The 14,430-nt window shown below is 48.6% G+C and overlaps 1 protein-coding gene across 1 annotated transcript in view; it reads left to right on the top strand.

The window, feature by feature from the left end:
• Positions 1 to 14,430, top strand: part of LOC134355111 (zinc finger protein 541-like) — a 154,052-nt gene that overhangs the window by 132,060 nt on the left and 7,562 nt on the right. The window contains exons 15-16 of the mRNA XM_063064858.1: positions 3,710 to 3,868; positions 5,007 to 5,173. Coding sequence (XP_062920928.1) covers positions 3,710 to 3,868; positions 5,007 to 5,173 — 326 coding nt within the window. The remainder of the gene's footprint in view (positions 1 to 3,709; positions 3,869 to 5,006; positions 5,174 to 14,430) is intronic.

Here is a 14,430-nt window from a genome sequence, read left to right on the forward strand (position 1 = left end):
GAGGCAGTCAAGAAGTCCCTAATGGTGTTCAGATCAAGCAGAGAGTGTGGTCACTGATGCTCTGTGCGGACTGGCTGATGAGTGTTGTCGACGGGCGGTGCAATAGCACGCTTATTAAAGACCCTGTCTGACCCAACGTCTGGGTGGAGTTTGCAAGTTCCTGTGACTGCGGGGGTTTCCCCCAGGAGCTCTGGTTTCCTCCCACATCTAAAAGATGTGTGGGCTGCCCCTAATGTGAAGGTGGGGAAGAATCGGGGAGGAGTCGACAGGAAAGTGATTGAAGGGGATTACTGTGGAGTTAATGAAAATGGGTAGTTCACTGTAGACTGAAGGGTCTGCCTCCATGCCGGGTCTCTCTAAGACTAATTACAAGCTAGGGCGACACGGTAGTGTAGTGGTTAGCACAACGCTTTACAGTAAAGGCAATCCAGGTTCAATTCCCACTGCTGACTGTAAGGAGTTTGTATGTTCTCCCCATGGGTTTCCTCCAGTTGCTCCGAATTCCTCCCACAGTCCAAAGACAAGCAGGTAAATTGTCCCGTGATTAGGCTGGGATTAAATTGGGAGATTTCTGAGTGGACCGGTTCTGTGCTGTATCTAAATAAATAAACAAAGAAACAGATAATTAAATAAATAAACATTACATCAAGCCTTGATCTGAAGAACTAACACTTTTTATTTCAAAGTAATATTAAATGCTGATAAGTGATTTTAGGGGCAATTTTCTTCATCACCACCATTGTTATTAATGATTATGATATAGTTGGGATCACAGAGACATGGCTCCAGGGTGACCAGGGATGGGAGCTCAACGTTCAGAGATATTCAATATTCAGGAGGGATAGACATGAAGGAAGGGGAGGTGGGGTGGCGTTGCTGGTTAAAGAAGAGATTAACGCAATAGAAAGGAAAGACATAAGCCGGGAAGATGTGGAATCGATATGGGTAGAGCTGCGTAACACTAAGGGGCAGAAGACGCTGGTGGGAGTTGTGTACAGGCCACCTAACAGTAGTAGTGAGGTCGGAGATGGTATTAAACAGGAAATTAGAAATGTGTGCAATAAAGGAACAGCAGTTATAATGGGTGACTTCAATCTACATGTAGACTGGGTGAACCAAATTGGTAAAGGTGCTGAGGAAGAGGATTTCTTGGAATGTATGCGGGGTGGTTTTTTGAAACAACATGTCGAGGAACCAACTAGAGAGCAGGCTATTCTGGACTGGGTTTTGAGCAATGAGGAAGGGTTAATTAGCGATCTTGTCGAGAGAGGCCCCTTGGGTAAGAGTGACCATAATATGGTGGAATTCTTCACTAAGATGGAGAGTGACATAGTTAATTCAGAAACAAAGGTTCTGAACTTAAAGAGGGGTAACTTTGAAGGTATGAGTCGTGAATTAGCTAAGATAGACTGGCAAATGACACTTAAAGGATTGACGGTGGATATGCAATGGCAAGCATTTAAAGGTTGCATGGATGAACTACAACAATTGTTCATCCCAGTTTGGCAAAAGAATAAATCAAGGAAGGTAGTGCACCCGTGGCTGACAAGAGAAATTAGGGATAGTATCAATTCCAAAGAAGAAGCATACAAATTAGCCAGAGAAAGTGGCTCACCTGAGGACTGGGAGAAATTCAGAGTTCGGCAGAGGAGGACAACGGGCTTAATTAGGAAGGAGAAAAAAGATTATGGGAGAAAACTGGCAGGGAACATAAAAACGGACTGTAAAAGCTTTTATAGATATGTGAAAAGGAAAAGACTGGTAAAGACAAATGTAGGTCCCCTGCAGACAGAAACAGGTGAATTGATTATGGGGAGCAAGGACATGGCAGACCAATTGAATAATTACTTTGGTTCTGTCTTCACTAAGGAGGACATAAATAATCTTCCAGAAATAGTAAGGGACAGAGGGTCCAGTGAGATGGAGGAACTGAGCGAAATACAAGTTAGTAGGGAAGTGGTATTAGGTAAATTGAAGGCAGATAAATCCCCAGGGCCAGATGGTCTGCATCCTAGAGTGCTTAAGGAAGTAGCCCAAGAAATAGTGGATGCATTAGTGATAATTTTTCAAAACTCATTAGATTCTGGACTAGTTCCTGAGGATTGGAGGGTGGCTAATGTAACCCCACTTTTTAAAAAAGGAGGGAGAGAGAAACTGGGGAATTATAGACCGGTTAGCCTAACGTCGGTGGTGGGGAAACTGCTGGAGTCAGTTATCAAGGATGTGATAACAGCACATTTGGAAAGCGGTGAAATGATCGGACAAAGTCAGCATGGATTTGTGAAAGGAAAATCATGTCTGACGAATCTCGTAGAATTTTTTGAGGATGTAACTAGTAGAGTGGATAGGGGAGAACCAGTGGATGTGGTATATTTGGATTTTCAAAAGGCTTTTGACAAGGTCCCACACAGGAGATTAGTGTGCAAACTTAAAGCACACGGTATTGGGGGTAAGGTATTGATGTGGATAAAGAATTGGTTAGCAGACAGGAAGCAAAGAGTGGGAATAAACGGGACCTTTTCAGAATGGCAGGCGGTGACAAGTGGGGTACCGCAAGGCTCAGTGCTGGGACCCCAGTTGTTTACCAAATATATTAATGACTTGGATGAGGGAATTAAATGCAGCATCTCCAAGTTTGCGGATGACACGAAGCTGGGTGGCAGTGTTAGCAGTGAGGAGGATGCTAAGAGGATGCAGGGTGACTTGGATAGGTTGGGTGAGTGGGCAAATTCATGGCAGATGCAATTTAATGTGGATAAATGTGAAGTTATCCACTTTGGTGGCAAAAATAGGAAAACAGATTATTATCTGAATGGTGGCCGATTAGCAAAAGGGGAGGTGCAACGAGACCTGGGTGTCATACACCAGTCATTGAAAGTGGGCATGCAGGTACAGCAGGCGGTGAAAAAGGCGAATGGTATGCTGGCATTTATAGCGAGAGGATTCGAGTACAGGAGCAGGGAGGTACTACTGCAGTTGTACAAGGCCTTGGTGAGACCACACCTGGAGTATTGTGTGCAGTTTTGGTCCCCTAATCTGAGGAAAGACATCTTTGCCATAGAGGGAGTACAAAGAAGGTTCACCAGATTGATTCCTGGGATGGCAGGACTTTCATATGAAGAAAGACTGGATGAACTGGGCTTGTACTCGGAATTTAGAAGATTGAGGGGGGATCTGATTGAAACGTATAAGATCCTAAAGGGATTGGACAGGCTAGATGCAGGAAGATTGTTCCCGATGTTGGGGAAGTCCAGAACGAGGGGTCACAGTTTGAGGATAGAGGGGAAGCCTTTTAGGACCGAGATTAGGAAAAACTTCTTCACACAGAGAGTGGTGAATCTGTGGAATTCTCTGCCACAGGAAACAGTTGAGGCCAGTTCATTGGCTATATTTAAGAGGGAGTTAGATATGGCCCTTGTGGCTACAGGGGTCAGGGGGTATGGAGGGAAGGCTGTGGCGGGGTTCTGAGTTGGATGATCAGCCATGATCATAATAAATGGCGGTGCAGGCTCGAAGGGCCGAATGGCCTACTCCTGCACCTATTTTCTATGTTTCTATGTTTCTATCTATTGCATAAATCAGGAAACGCAGTGTCTGAATTGGAAATATGGCCATTACTCTCTTATCTTCATCCCCAGATGGTTCATCAGAAAATCAGCCCTGCCGACAATCAAAGGTTTTTACATTCATGGAAATTGCTGTTTTACAGATAAAGCACAAGACTGTGGCTCAGTGTGTAGAATATTACTACACCTGGAAGAAACAACTGAAGTTTGAATGGAAAAGGACACAGCTGCTTGAGGAAGAGGAGGAAGAGATAATGCGTGAAGCGGACGGTGCCGGAGATGGAAAAGAATTAAAAAATCTGGTTAGAAATACAGTTACTTACCTAGAAATGCTAGTGGGAGAGCTAGATCAACCTTCCAAACAAGCTGCTGGAATTAACATAGGAGGAGTGTTTGTTGTCTCTGGGCTTGAATTCCTAGAGTTTAGAAGAATGAGGTGGGATCTCATTCAAACCTACTGAATGTTGAAAAGCCTAGGCAGAGTGGATATATAGAGGGTTCAAAGATTACTGTCAAGAGTATACATGTACAATACATCTCTGCTATTTGAAGATGTTTCCTACAGTGATGGAGTCTAGGACCAGAGGACACAGCTTCAGAATAGAGGAGAGGAGAAACTTCTTTAGCCAGAGAGTGGTGAATCTGTGGAATTTATTGCCACGGGCAGCTGTAGAGGACAAGTCATTGAGTATATTTAAAGCAGAGGTTGATAGATTCATTCAAAAGTACAGCACAGAAACAGGCCCTTCGGCCATCCAGCCATCCAGTTCGTGCCAAACCATTTAAACTGCCTGCTTGCATTTACCCAAACTATACCCAAGGTTCTTGGTTAGTCAGGGCATTAAAATTTACAGGGAGGAAGCAAGGGAATGGAGTTGAAAGGGATAATAAATCAGCCATGATGGCTTGATGGGCCAAACAACCTAATTTTACTCCCATGTCTTATGGTCTAATTATACCGAAGGTCAGTCAGCTCTTGGAAACAGGTTAGCAGTCCTGTGTGGACTCAGATTACTAGTCCTCAGCTAAAAAACAAAATGGATGCATTTTCTATGTTTAAAAGCATCTTTAATTATAATTTCCAAAATGGTTCTTTTTGTCACAGTAGCACTGTCTGTGTAAACAACTTATCCCTCAATCTCCTGTGAAATTATCCCTTCTCACCTCAACTGGTATTAGACATTTCAAACCCTAGAGTCTCAACTTCATCTATGCCTCTCATAAGATTATAAAGTATCTTTAAAATAATCTGATTTAAACAAGTAACTTGAAGGATGGTGTGTGTGTGGGACTGTCGGGATAGACCCTGTACTTTTCCAATTCCCACACATGAAAGTAGCTGTAGTGGTGTTGATAATTAGTGGTAATGTTGTTATCTGAAAAGCATAGACGGATTCTTTCACCTGTTTTTCCCACCCTCTGTCATTCTTTGGTTCACAGAACGTGAGTGTTTCCTCCCAGAGCACTGCGAACCGGGAAAATCTTAAGAAGAAGGTGATCCGAACCAAGTCCAGCTCCTCACCCTCCATTCACTGTCAGACAGGAGTCCTGCACAGGAGTGAAAACAATCTCAATATGTGCTATTACCCGTGTAAAGAATGCACCAAGTAGGTTGAAGTGTGAGTGATGGATGGACAGTGCATGGCTTTAATCCATACAACAGATCTAATTTTATGACTAATTGTCGGATAAATAATTTCATTACAAACAAGCTTTCATGATCTCAGGAACGCCCTAAAATATTTTACAGTCATTGAAGTGATTCTGAAATGTGCTCACTATTAGAACAGCCAGTTTGTGTACAGCAACATTTCGCGTATATCCTTCTCTTCAGACGAGAACAGCACAACTGACCTGGGTTCCATTCCCACTGCTGTCTGTAAGGAATTTGTACATTCTCTCTGTGAGTTTCCTCCAGGTGCTCTGGTTTCCACCCACATTCCGATGACGTACAGGTCAGTAGGTTAATTGGTCATATGGGTGTAATTGGGCCTCTTAGAAAGATTCAAAGTATGTATGCAGTACACAACCCTGAGATTCATCTTCCCCACAGACAGCCATGAAACAAAACCATGGAACCCATTCAAAGAAAAACATCAAACCAACCCTCCACCGCGCAAAACAAAAACAAATATTGCCCAATACTCAGACTCTGGCACCATCCTCCAACAGCATCGTGAGAGAGGGAGAGAGAGACCATTCAAATGCAGGGAGCTTCCTCTCTGAGCAGCAAGTGAGAGGCTGGTAGACGGTGCTGAACACCCGCTCGCATTCCACTCTCACCTCAGTGATTTCAGTCTTCCTCGATGCTTTGATTGGCTGCAAATGGAGTCAGTCACGAGCTCACGCCCCGCCTCCAGGCTTCTTGGCCTCGAAGGCCACACAGTCCGCTCGAAACCTCACTGATGACCATTCAATCAAACACACAGCCAAAATGTCAATCTCAGGCTCCAATAGTAACGGAAACACATTTGAAAGAAAAAGAAGTGACAAAAGTAGTTTCATGGACCATTTGAAATACATCGCCCTTGGCCACATTATTCACTGGCACCATCTTCATGCTGTAGTTAAATAAAATAACCCCCTCAGTTTGGGCCCCACTTCAACATATGGGCAACATTCTGTTTAATCTGTGCTCCAAAATGCTAGTATATGTTCACCCACTTCTCCACTTTTGTTCCCATCTGTTGCCACCTCTCACATCGCCCGCTTGCTGGAAGCTGCGAGTAAACATAGACCGGGAGGGAAATAACAGGTGTCCCATTGAGCACACCCCAGAGAACCTGCAAGAAACCTGGGCTCAGTTATTTGAACTTCCCAAGTTGGCTATAGGAACATGTCATCAACCTCTTAGAGACTTGTGCAATTTCCTCTCCTCCCACCAGTACATTTTCTGGGAAATACTGAAGGCATTAACCTAACCCAGGAACCGAATGATCAGACTGGGCTCGGCCCAAAACATTGACTGTTTATTCCCCTCCATAGATGCTACCTGACCTGCTGAGTTTCTCCAGCACTTTGTGTCTGTGTGTGTTGCAAAGAATAAATTTGGTTCCGTATCCCTGAACTTGGCCCTTCTGCAGCAAATTGGTGAGGCCTTAGAGGTTTCAGGTTGGGGAACTGTGGTCCACTGTTCTCACTTCTATTGCAAAGGTTGAGGAGAGATGAGTGGGACATCACATTACAGTTGTACATAAGCCTAGATGAGGCAACTCTCAGACCGGAAGAGCAACACTTCATATTTCTGTCTGGGTAGCCTCCAACCTGATGGCATGAACATTGATTTCTCCAATTTCTGCTAATTTATCCCCTCTCTCCTGACCCCATTTGCTCTTTTTCCATTCCTCATTCTGGCTCTCCTCGCATGTCTTCTCTTCTCACCTCCCATCATCTCCTTCTGATTCCCTCTTCCTTCCCTTTCTCCCATGGTCCACTCTCATTTCCCATCAGATTCTTTCTTCTTCAGCCCTTTACTGTCCAGCTTCTCACTTCCATCCACCCACCTTCCCCCTCACCTGGCTTTACCGATCACCTGCCAGTTTGTACTCCTTTCCCTCCCCCTCACCTTTTTTATTCTGATGTCTTCTCCCTTTCCTTTCCAGTCCAGTCCTGACAAAAGGTCTCCGCTCAAAACAACAGGGGAGGGGGGAGCTTGCTGAGTTCCTTAAGCATTTTGCGTTGTTCTGGATTTCCAGCATCTGAAAGAATCTCTTATGGTCCAAAGATGTTGTCTAGATTGGAGGTCTTAGTTATCAGGAGGGACAGGATACACTGTGTCTGCTTTCTCTGGAGTGAAGGAGGCTGAGAGGTGAAAATTATAAAACTATGAAAGGGTCAATGGTGTCTCTTCCCCAGGGTAGGGGAATCTAACATTAGTCCATGAGACCATAAGATATAGGAGCAGAATTCGGCTGTCTGACCCATCGAGTCTGCTCCATCATTTCACCACAGCTGATCCAGTTTCCCTCTCAGCCCTAATCTCCCGCCTCTCCCCATATCCCTCAATACACTGACCAATCAAGAATCTTATCAAACTCTGCCTTAAATATACATAAAGACGGCTACCACAGCTGCCTGTGGCAAAGAATTCCACAAATTCACCACTCTCTGGCTAAATTCTTCCTCATCTCCATTCTAAATGGACACCCTCTATTCTGAGTGTTGTCATTATCATTTGGCATTTAGAAAGTTTGGACTAGCACTGTGTAATCAGTCTTCACACAAGCTTCATTGCAGTCTGTACTCCAGTGGGAATGCAGGTGAAAAACTCAGCCCCCTCTATACCCGTCCCCAACTACACAACCCCATGTAAAAGCACTGTGGCTGTCACACAGAATTTCTAAGCCCATATCTCCTTCCTGACGTGAATTCAGTACAACAATCAACAGTTGTTTCCTGACCTGAAAACTGGCTAATTAGGACTTTATTACAAGAGTGAAATGCTTTCCTCCACTGTCTGGTCCTTTACAATCTTCCTTTGGACGCAGATTGCACTAACAAAAGATCAAAAACACAGGTTGCCCCTGGAGAATGTTTCGGTGAGCGACCTTGAACCAGTACCATTCTGCTGAAGATGTTGCCAAAGCTAGTGTAGTGAGGTCCAGGATTTCCAGTGAAGGACAATCAATGTATATTCATGTCAAGGAGGGATGTGGTCATGGGAATGGGAGGGGTGAGTGTTCAGCATTGTCCACCAGCTTCTTGCTTGCTGCTGCCGGAGAAGGTGTCTGCATGAGGTGGTTTTTTGCTTGATCATCCCAAGGGAAGTTCCCTGCTTTTGAGTTGTGTTTATAACTCGGCAGATGATGCCGGAACAAGGTTTAGTCCATGTGGATTGTAGTTTTGGACTATAATTCAGGTTTATGATGTGTTCTAGTTCTGTCACCTTTTTTGTCCCTACCCTTGGATGATTTTTGAACCAGGTGGCCCGTAGATAATGAACAGTGAGCTGAACTGTACTGAAATATGCCTTTTGATCTTGTGTTTTTATATTCTGTGTTTTTGATCTTTTGTTTTTTGCCGTCTGTGCAATTTTTTTTGCATATGGTGGAGAGGGTGGGTTTGATGTTTGATGTTTTTCTTTGAACAGGTTGGTTCCATGGTTCCTCTTTGTTTCGTGACTGTGGGGAAGATGAATCGCAGGGTTGTATACTGCATACATACTTGTACCTTGTAAATGTACCTTGAATCTTGAAACCTGTTGTTTGATTGTGGGATGTAGGTAACACTGGCAAAAGTTCTAAGATTCATTTATTATCAAAGCATGTATCCAAATACAACTTGAAATTTGTCTTCTCCAGATAGCCATGAAAATAATATGTTGTAGTCGCGTGCAAACACGCTACTAGAGAAACACACAGAGGCAGAGAGAGCTGAACTCAGAATGCCTTTACTGATTCAAAATCATGCGTTTAAATCTCCCCTCCCATGGGCCCCTACGACCCGCGGGGCAGACGTGACATCAGACTGTCCCCGGAAGGTCCGCCCCGAGCGGGTAGTTCCAAACGCGCTACCGCGTGTCTGCCCGCAGCTCCCGATGGCGATTCGAGTCCCGCGTGTGCGGGCCGCCACACTACCCCCCTCCCCCCCCAGAAATGTCCATCGGGGGAGAGGAGCCCCCAGTCTGTGTGGCTTGCCTGGGTGGCCGGCGCGGTGCGGGTACCCTCACTGGTTGCCCAATGTCCAAGTGTGCTGGTTTGAGGCAGTCCACTGTAAAAGTCTCTTCCCAGCCCCCACCTCCACGGTACACGTTCCGTTGTGCCGGATCACCTTGAAGGGTCCCTCGTACGGCCACTGTAGAGGTGACCTGTGCATGCCGTTGTGAATAAAAACATACTCACAGTCTCAGAGGTCTTTAGGAGTGAAGGATAGTGTGGGACCATGCCTGGAGGTCGGGACCAGTGCCAGGGTCCCGACCTTGTCCCACAGCCTCGTTAGCATCGCTGCTGGAGTTTCTTCTGAACCTTGGGCCTCTGGTACGAACTCGCCCGGGGGGGGGGGGGGCGCCGTAGACCAATTCCGCCGAGTGTTCAGGTCTTCCTCGGGGGCTGTGCAGATGCCCAGTAGGACCCAGGGAAGCTCATCTGTCCAGTTGGGGCCCCTGAGGTGTGCCATCAGGGCGGACTTGAGATGCCGGTGGAATCGCTCTACCAACCCGTTGGACTGGGGATGGTACGCTGTGGTGTGATGCAGCTGGATGCCCAGGAGCTGCGCCAGTGCTGTCCACAAACCAGACGTGAACTGCGCCCCTCGGTCGGAGGTGATGTCCGTTGGGAGGCCGAACCTGGCGATCCAGTTTGCAATGAGCGTCCTGGCGCAGGACTCAGTGGACGTGTCTGCGAGCGGTATGGCTTCCGGCCATCTGGTGAACCTGTCTACCATGGTAAAGATATACCTGGCGCCCCAGGGGACTGGCAGGGGGCCGACGATGTCCACGTGGATGTGTTGGAACCTCCTGTGCATCGGCTGGAACTGCTGGGGGGGAGCCTTCACGTGCTGCTGGACATTGGCGGACTGGCAGTATACGCAGGTCCTGGCGCAGTGTCCGACCTGTTTGCACAAACCGTGCCAGACGAATCTGTCCGCTATCAGCTTGATGGACGCCCGGATGGACGGGTGGGCCAGGTCCTGCAGCGTGTCGAACACCCGGCGCCTCCATGCTGCTGGTACCACGGGTCGGGGTTTGCTGGTAGACACGTCGCACAGGAGTTGATCCGCCGCCAGGCCGATGGAGACGTCCTCCAGCTGGAGCCCCGAAACGGCGGTGCGGTAAGCCGGGATCTCGGTGTCCGACTGTTGTGCTTCTGCCAGTGCTACATAGTCTATTCCTGAGGACGATATGCCTACTGAGTGGAGTCAGGGACGAGACTGTGTGTCGGTGACGACGTTGTTCTTCCCTGCGATGTGGCGGACGTCCGTGGTGAGTTCTGAAATAAAGGACAGCTGCCTCTGCTGCCGAGCCGACCATGGGTCCGATACCTTGGCCAGTGCGAAGGTGAGGGGCTTGTGGTCCGTATACACAGTGAACTCCCTTCCCTCGAGGAAGTACCGCAAACGCCGGACAGCCAGGTAGAGCGCTAGCAACTCTCTGTCGAAAGTGCTGTACTTCACCTCTGGTGGCCGTAGGTGCCGACTGTAGAAAGTGAGTAGTCGCCACTGGTCCTTGACAAGCTGCTCCAGGACTCTGCCCACTGCCGTGTCAGAAGCATCGACTGTGAGTGCCATGGGTACATCGACTCTCGGGTGCACTAGGAGGGCTGCCCTTGCCAGCACCTCCTTGGCCTGCTCGAACGCCTCCGTGGACTCCTCCCGTGCCACTTCCTTGGCCTTGCCGGCCATCAGGCTGAACAAGGGTCTCATGATGCGTGCCGCTGCCGGCACGAACCGATGATAAAAGTTGACCATCCCTGTGAACTCCTGCAGGCCCTTGACCGTGCTGGGCTTGGGGAACTGGCGGATGGCCTGGACCTTGTCCAGTAGGGGCACTTCACAATGTCGGTTGACTCTGTGGCCCACAAGACGATCTCTGTCAGCCCAAACTGGCACTTCACTGAATTGATTGCCAGTCCATAGTTGCTCAGGCGTTGGCAGAGCTGGCGCAAATGTGCCACGTGCTCTTGGTGCGAACTGCTGGCCACCAGGATATCGTCCAAGTAAGTGAAAACGAAATCCAGGCTGCGTCCCACCGAGTCCATGAGCCTTTGGAAAGTTTGGGCTGCATTCTGGAGACCGAAAGGCATCCTCAGGAATTCGAACAAGCCGAACGGGGTGATGAGGGGTCTTGGGCACGTCGCCGGGGTGCACTGGGATCTGATGGTATCCCCTGACCAGGTCGATCTTCGAGAAGGTGGTCGCTCCGTGCAGGTTCGCCGTGGAGTCCTGGATATGGGGTACCGGGTATCTGTCGGCGGTTGTGGCGTCGTTGAGCCTTCTGTAGTCTCAGCAGGGCCACGGGCAGTCTGAGCGGCGTACGATTCCCATCTCTTCCATCTTACGGAACTCCTCCTTGGCAAGGTGGAGCTTGTCGGGTGGGAGCCTGCGAGCTCGACGTGCAGCGGTGGCCCTTGCGTGGGGATGTGGTGCTGCACGCCGTGCTTGGAGTCGGCCGTGAAGAACTGTGGGGTGACTATGGAGGGGAATTCCGCCAACACCCTGGCGAATTCGTTACCCGAGAGGATCACGGAATCCAGGTGGAGGGCCAGTAGCTTGGCTTCTCGGAGCTGGAAAGTCTGGAACGTCTTGGCGTGGACCAAACGCTGGCCTTTTAGGTCGACCAGGAGGCAGCTGGCTCGTAGGAAATCTGCCCCTAGTAGTGGCTGTGACATCGCTGCCAACGTTAAAGTCCAAGTGAAATGGCTGGACCCGAAATGCAGTGAGATAGTTCACGGGCCGTACGTCTGAATACTGGTGCCATTTGTACCGGTGAGTTCGGGGCCTGGGACCGCGTTATGAGTGTCCATGTTTAAGGTGGGGGAGTACGCTGAGTTCGGCCCTGGTGTCTACCAGGAAGCGCCGCCCAGAGTGTTGGTCCCAGAAGTACAGGAGGCTGTCTTGGTAGCCAGCCATCGTAGCCATTAACGACGGCTGGCCCTAGCATTTCCCGGAAAAGCACATGGTGGACGGCAGCAGCACGTGCCTGAGCCCCATCTTTGGTGACAGAAACACCATTGTTCTGAACTTACATCTTTTTCCCCCGTGGGTCTTGACGGCTTCGGTTGCGGGGCCTGGGCTTTGGGGTGCGCGATCATGGCTAGGCCAATGGAGGCTGCTCCACGTTGCTTGCTCTGCCAAAGGACGTCTGCTTTAGCCGCGACCCTGCCTGGGTCGCTGAAATCCTCAATTGCGAGGAGGAGGCGAATGTCCTCTGGCATTTGCTCGAGGAACAACTGTTCAAATAAAAGGCACGGCTTATGGCCGTCCATGAGCGCCAGCATATCATTCATGAGCTCGGATAGCGTGTGGTTGCCCGTGTGTAGGAGCCGCGCGGCGGTAGAGTCTGAAGGTACGGATCAGGAGCGCCTTAAGCTTAGTGTAGCTGTCCTCCGTTGGTGGCTGGTGTAGGAAGTCGATGATCCGGCCTGCCGTCTCCTGGTCGAGTGTGCTGACCACGTAGTAGTACCGCGTGGCGTCGGCTGTAACGTCTCCGATATTGAACTGGGCCTCAGCCTGCTTGAACCAAACGTGGGGCTGAGTGGCCCAGAAAGTCGGGAGCTTCAGAGAGACCGCACTGTGCGAGTTGCTCGAACTCATGGCTGGTCACTGAGTCGCCGGCTCCAGATGCTGTCTGGAACGTCGGGGTCACCAATGTAGTCGCACACAAACGCGCTACTAAAGAAACACACGGAGACAGAGAGGACTGAACTCAGAATGCCTTTACTGATTCAAAATCGCACGCTTAAATCTCCCCTCCCATGGGCCCCTACGACCCGCGGGGCAGACGTGACATCAGACTGTCCCCGGAAGATCTGCCCCGAGTGGGTAGTTTCCAAATGCACTACCGCGTGTCTGCCCGCAGCTCCCGATGGCGGTTCGAGTCTCACATATGCGGGCCGCCACACCGTAAGTCGTTCAGAGAGAAACATCAAACCCACCACCCCCCCCATACAAAACAAACGGCAGCCTGATGATTGACCCCCTCCCCACACAAAACGGGACGGGGACATCGACCGTCAAACCTTCTTCCCCTCGCATGACAAAACAGAAAAGAAACGGCGGTTAAAGAAACACAGAATATAAAAAAGTCCACCGTTCATAAACGTAGTAGTTCAATCCATAAACACAGAACCACAATATGACCAACATTCATCGAAAGAGAGGGACACCACACGAGGCAGACAGGCCTACCCACTTGCCACAGCGAGCCACACAACATCCATAGAAGTGAATAAACAGTCGATGTTCTGGGCCCAGAACCTTCATCAGGACTGGAAAGGAAGGGGGAAGGTGCCAGAATAAGAAGGCGGGGCGGGGGGAGTGTGGAAGGAGGATGAGCTGGGAGGTGAAGCCTGGTGGGTGGGGGAGGGAGATGAAAATCTGGGAGGTGAGAGGTGGAAAAGGTAAAGGGCTGGAGAAGGATGAATCTGATAGGAGAGAAGAATGAAAAATTACTAGAAGCTGGAGAAATCGATATTCACGCCATCATGTTGGAGGCTACCTAGATGGAAAACCTTCAACCTGAGGGTGCCATCGTCATGACAGAAGAGGCCATGGACTGACATATTGGAATGGGAACGGGAATAGGAATTGAAATGGTTGGCCACTGGGAAATCCTGCTTTTTACACTGGAGCTTGATGAAATGGTCCCCCAATTTACATCAGGGCTCACCAATGTAGTGGAGGTCGCATTGGGAACAATGTTAGAAGATTGTTGTTCATCTCATTAGTGATTTCTTGTTATTTTCATTACCAAAAACATTTTGAGACATTTTTACATGTAAATTGTTTTCAGACGAGAACCCATGCCAACATTAACAATGCACAGTACATCACTTACTAATTTTCCATCCAGTTCCAAAGTCGATTCACTCAATTTCAGGTATTTTAACAGTAGAATGAAGTATTACCAGTAATGTAGTGGTTAGCACAAAGCTTTAAAGTACCAGTGACCCAGGTTCAATTCCTGCCACTGCCTGTATGGAGTTTGGATATTCTCCCCACGACTGTTGGTTTCCTCTGGGTGCTCCAGTTTCTTCCCTCAGTCCAAAGACATACCAGTTGGTAGGTTAATTGGTCATTGTAAATTGTCTCATGATTAGGCTAGGGTTAAATCGGAGGTTGCTGGGTGAAGCAGTTCGAATGGCTGGAAGGGCCTGTTCCATAAAGGAAAAATACGATAGCTTTCTTTGCCATTTATTACATGACAGAA

Source organism: Mobula hypostoma, chromosome 12, assembly GCF_963921235.1.
Source record: "Mobula hypostoma chromosome 12, sMobHyp1.1, whole genome shotgun sequence".
NCBI lineage: Eukaryota > Metazoa > Chordata > Chondrichthyes > Myliobatiformes > Myliobatidae > Mobula > Mobula hypostoma.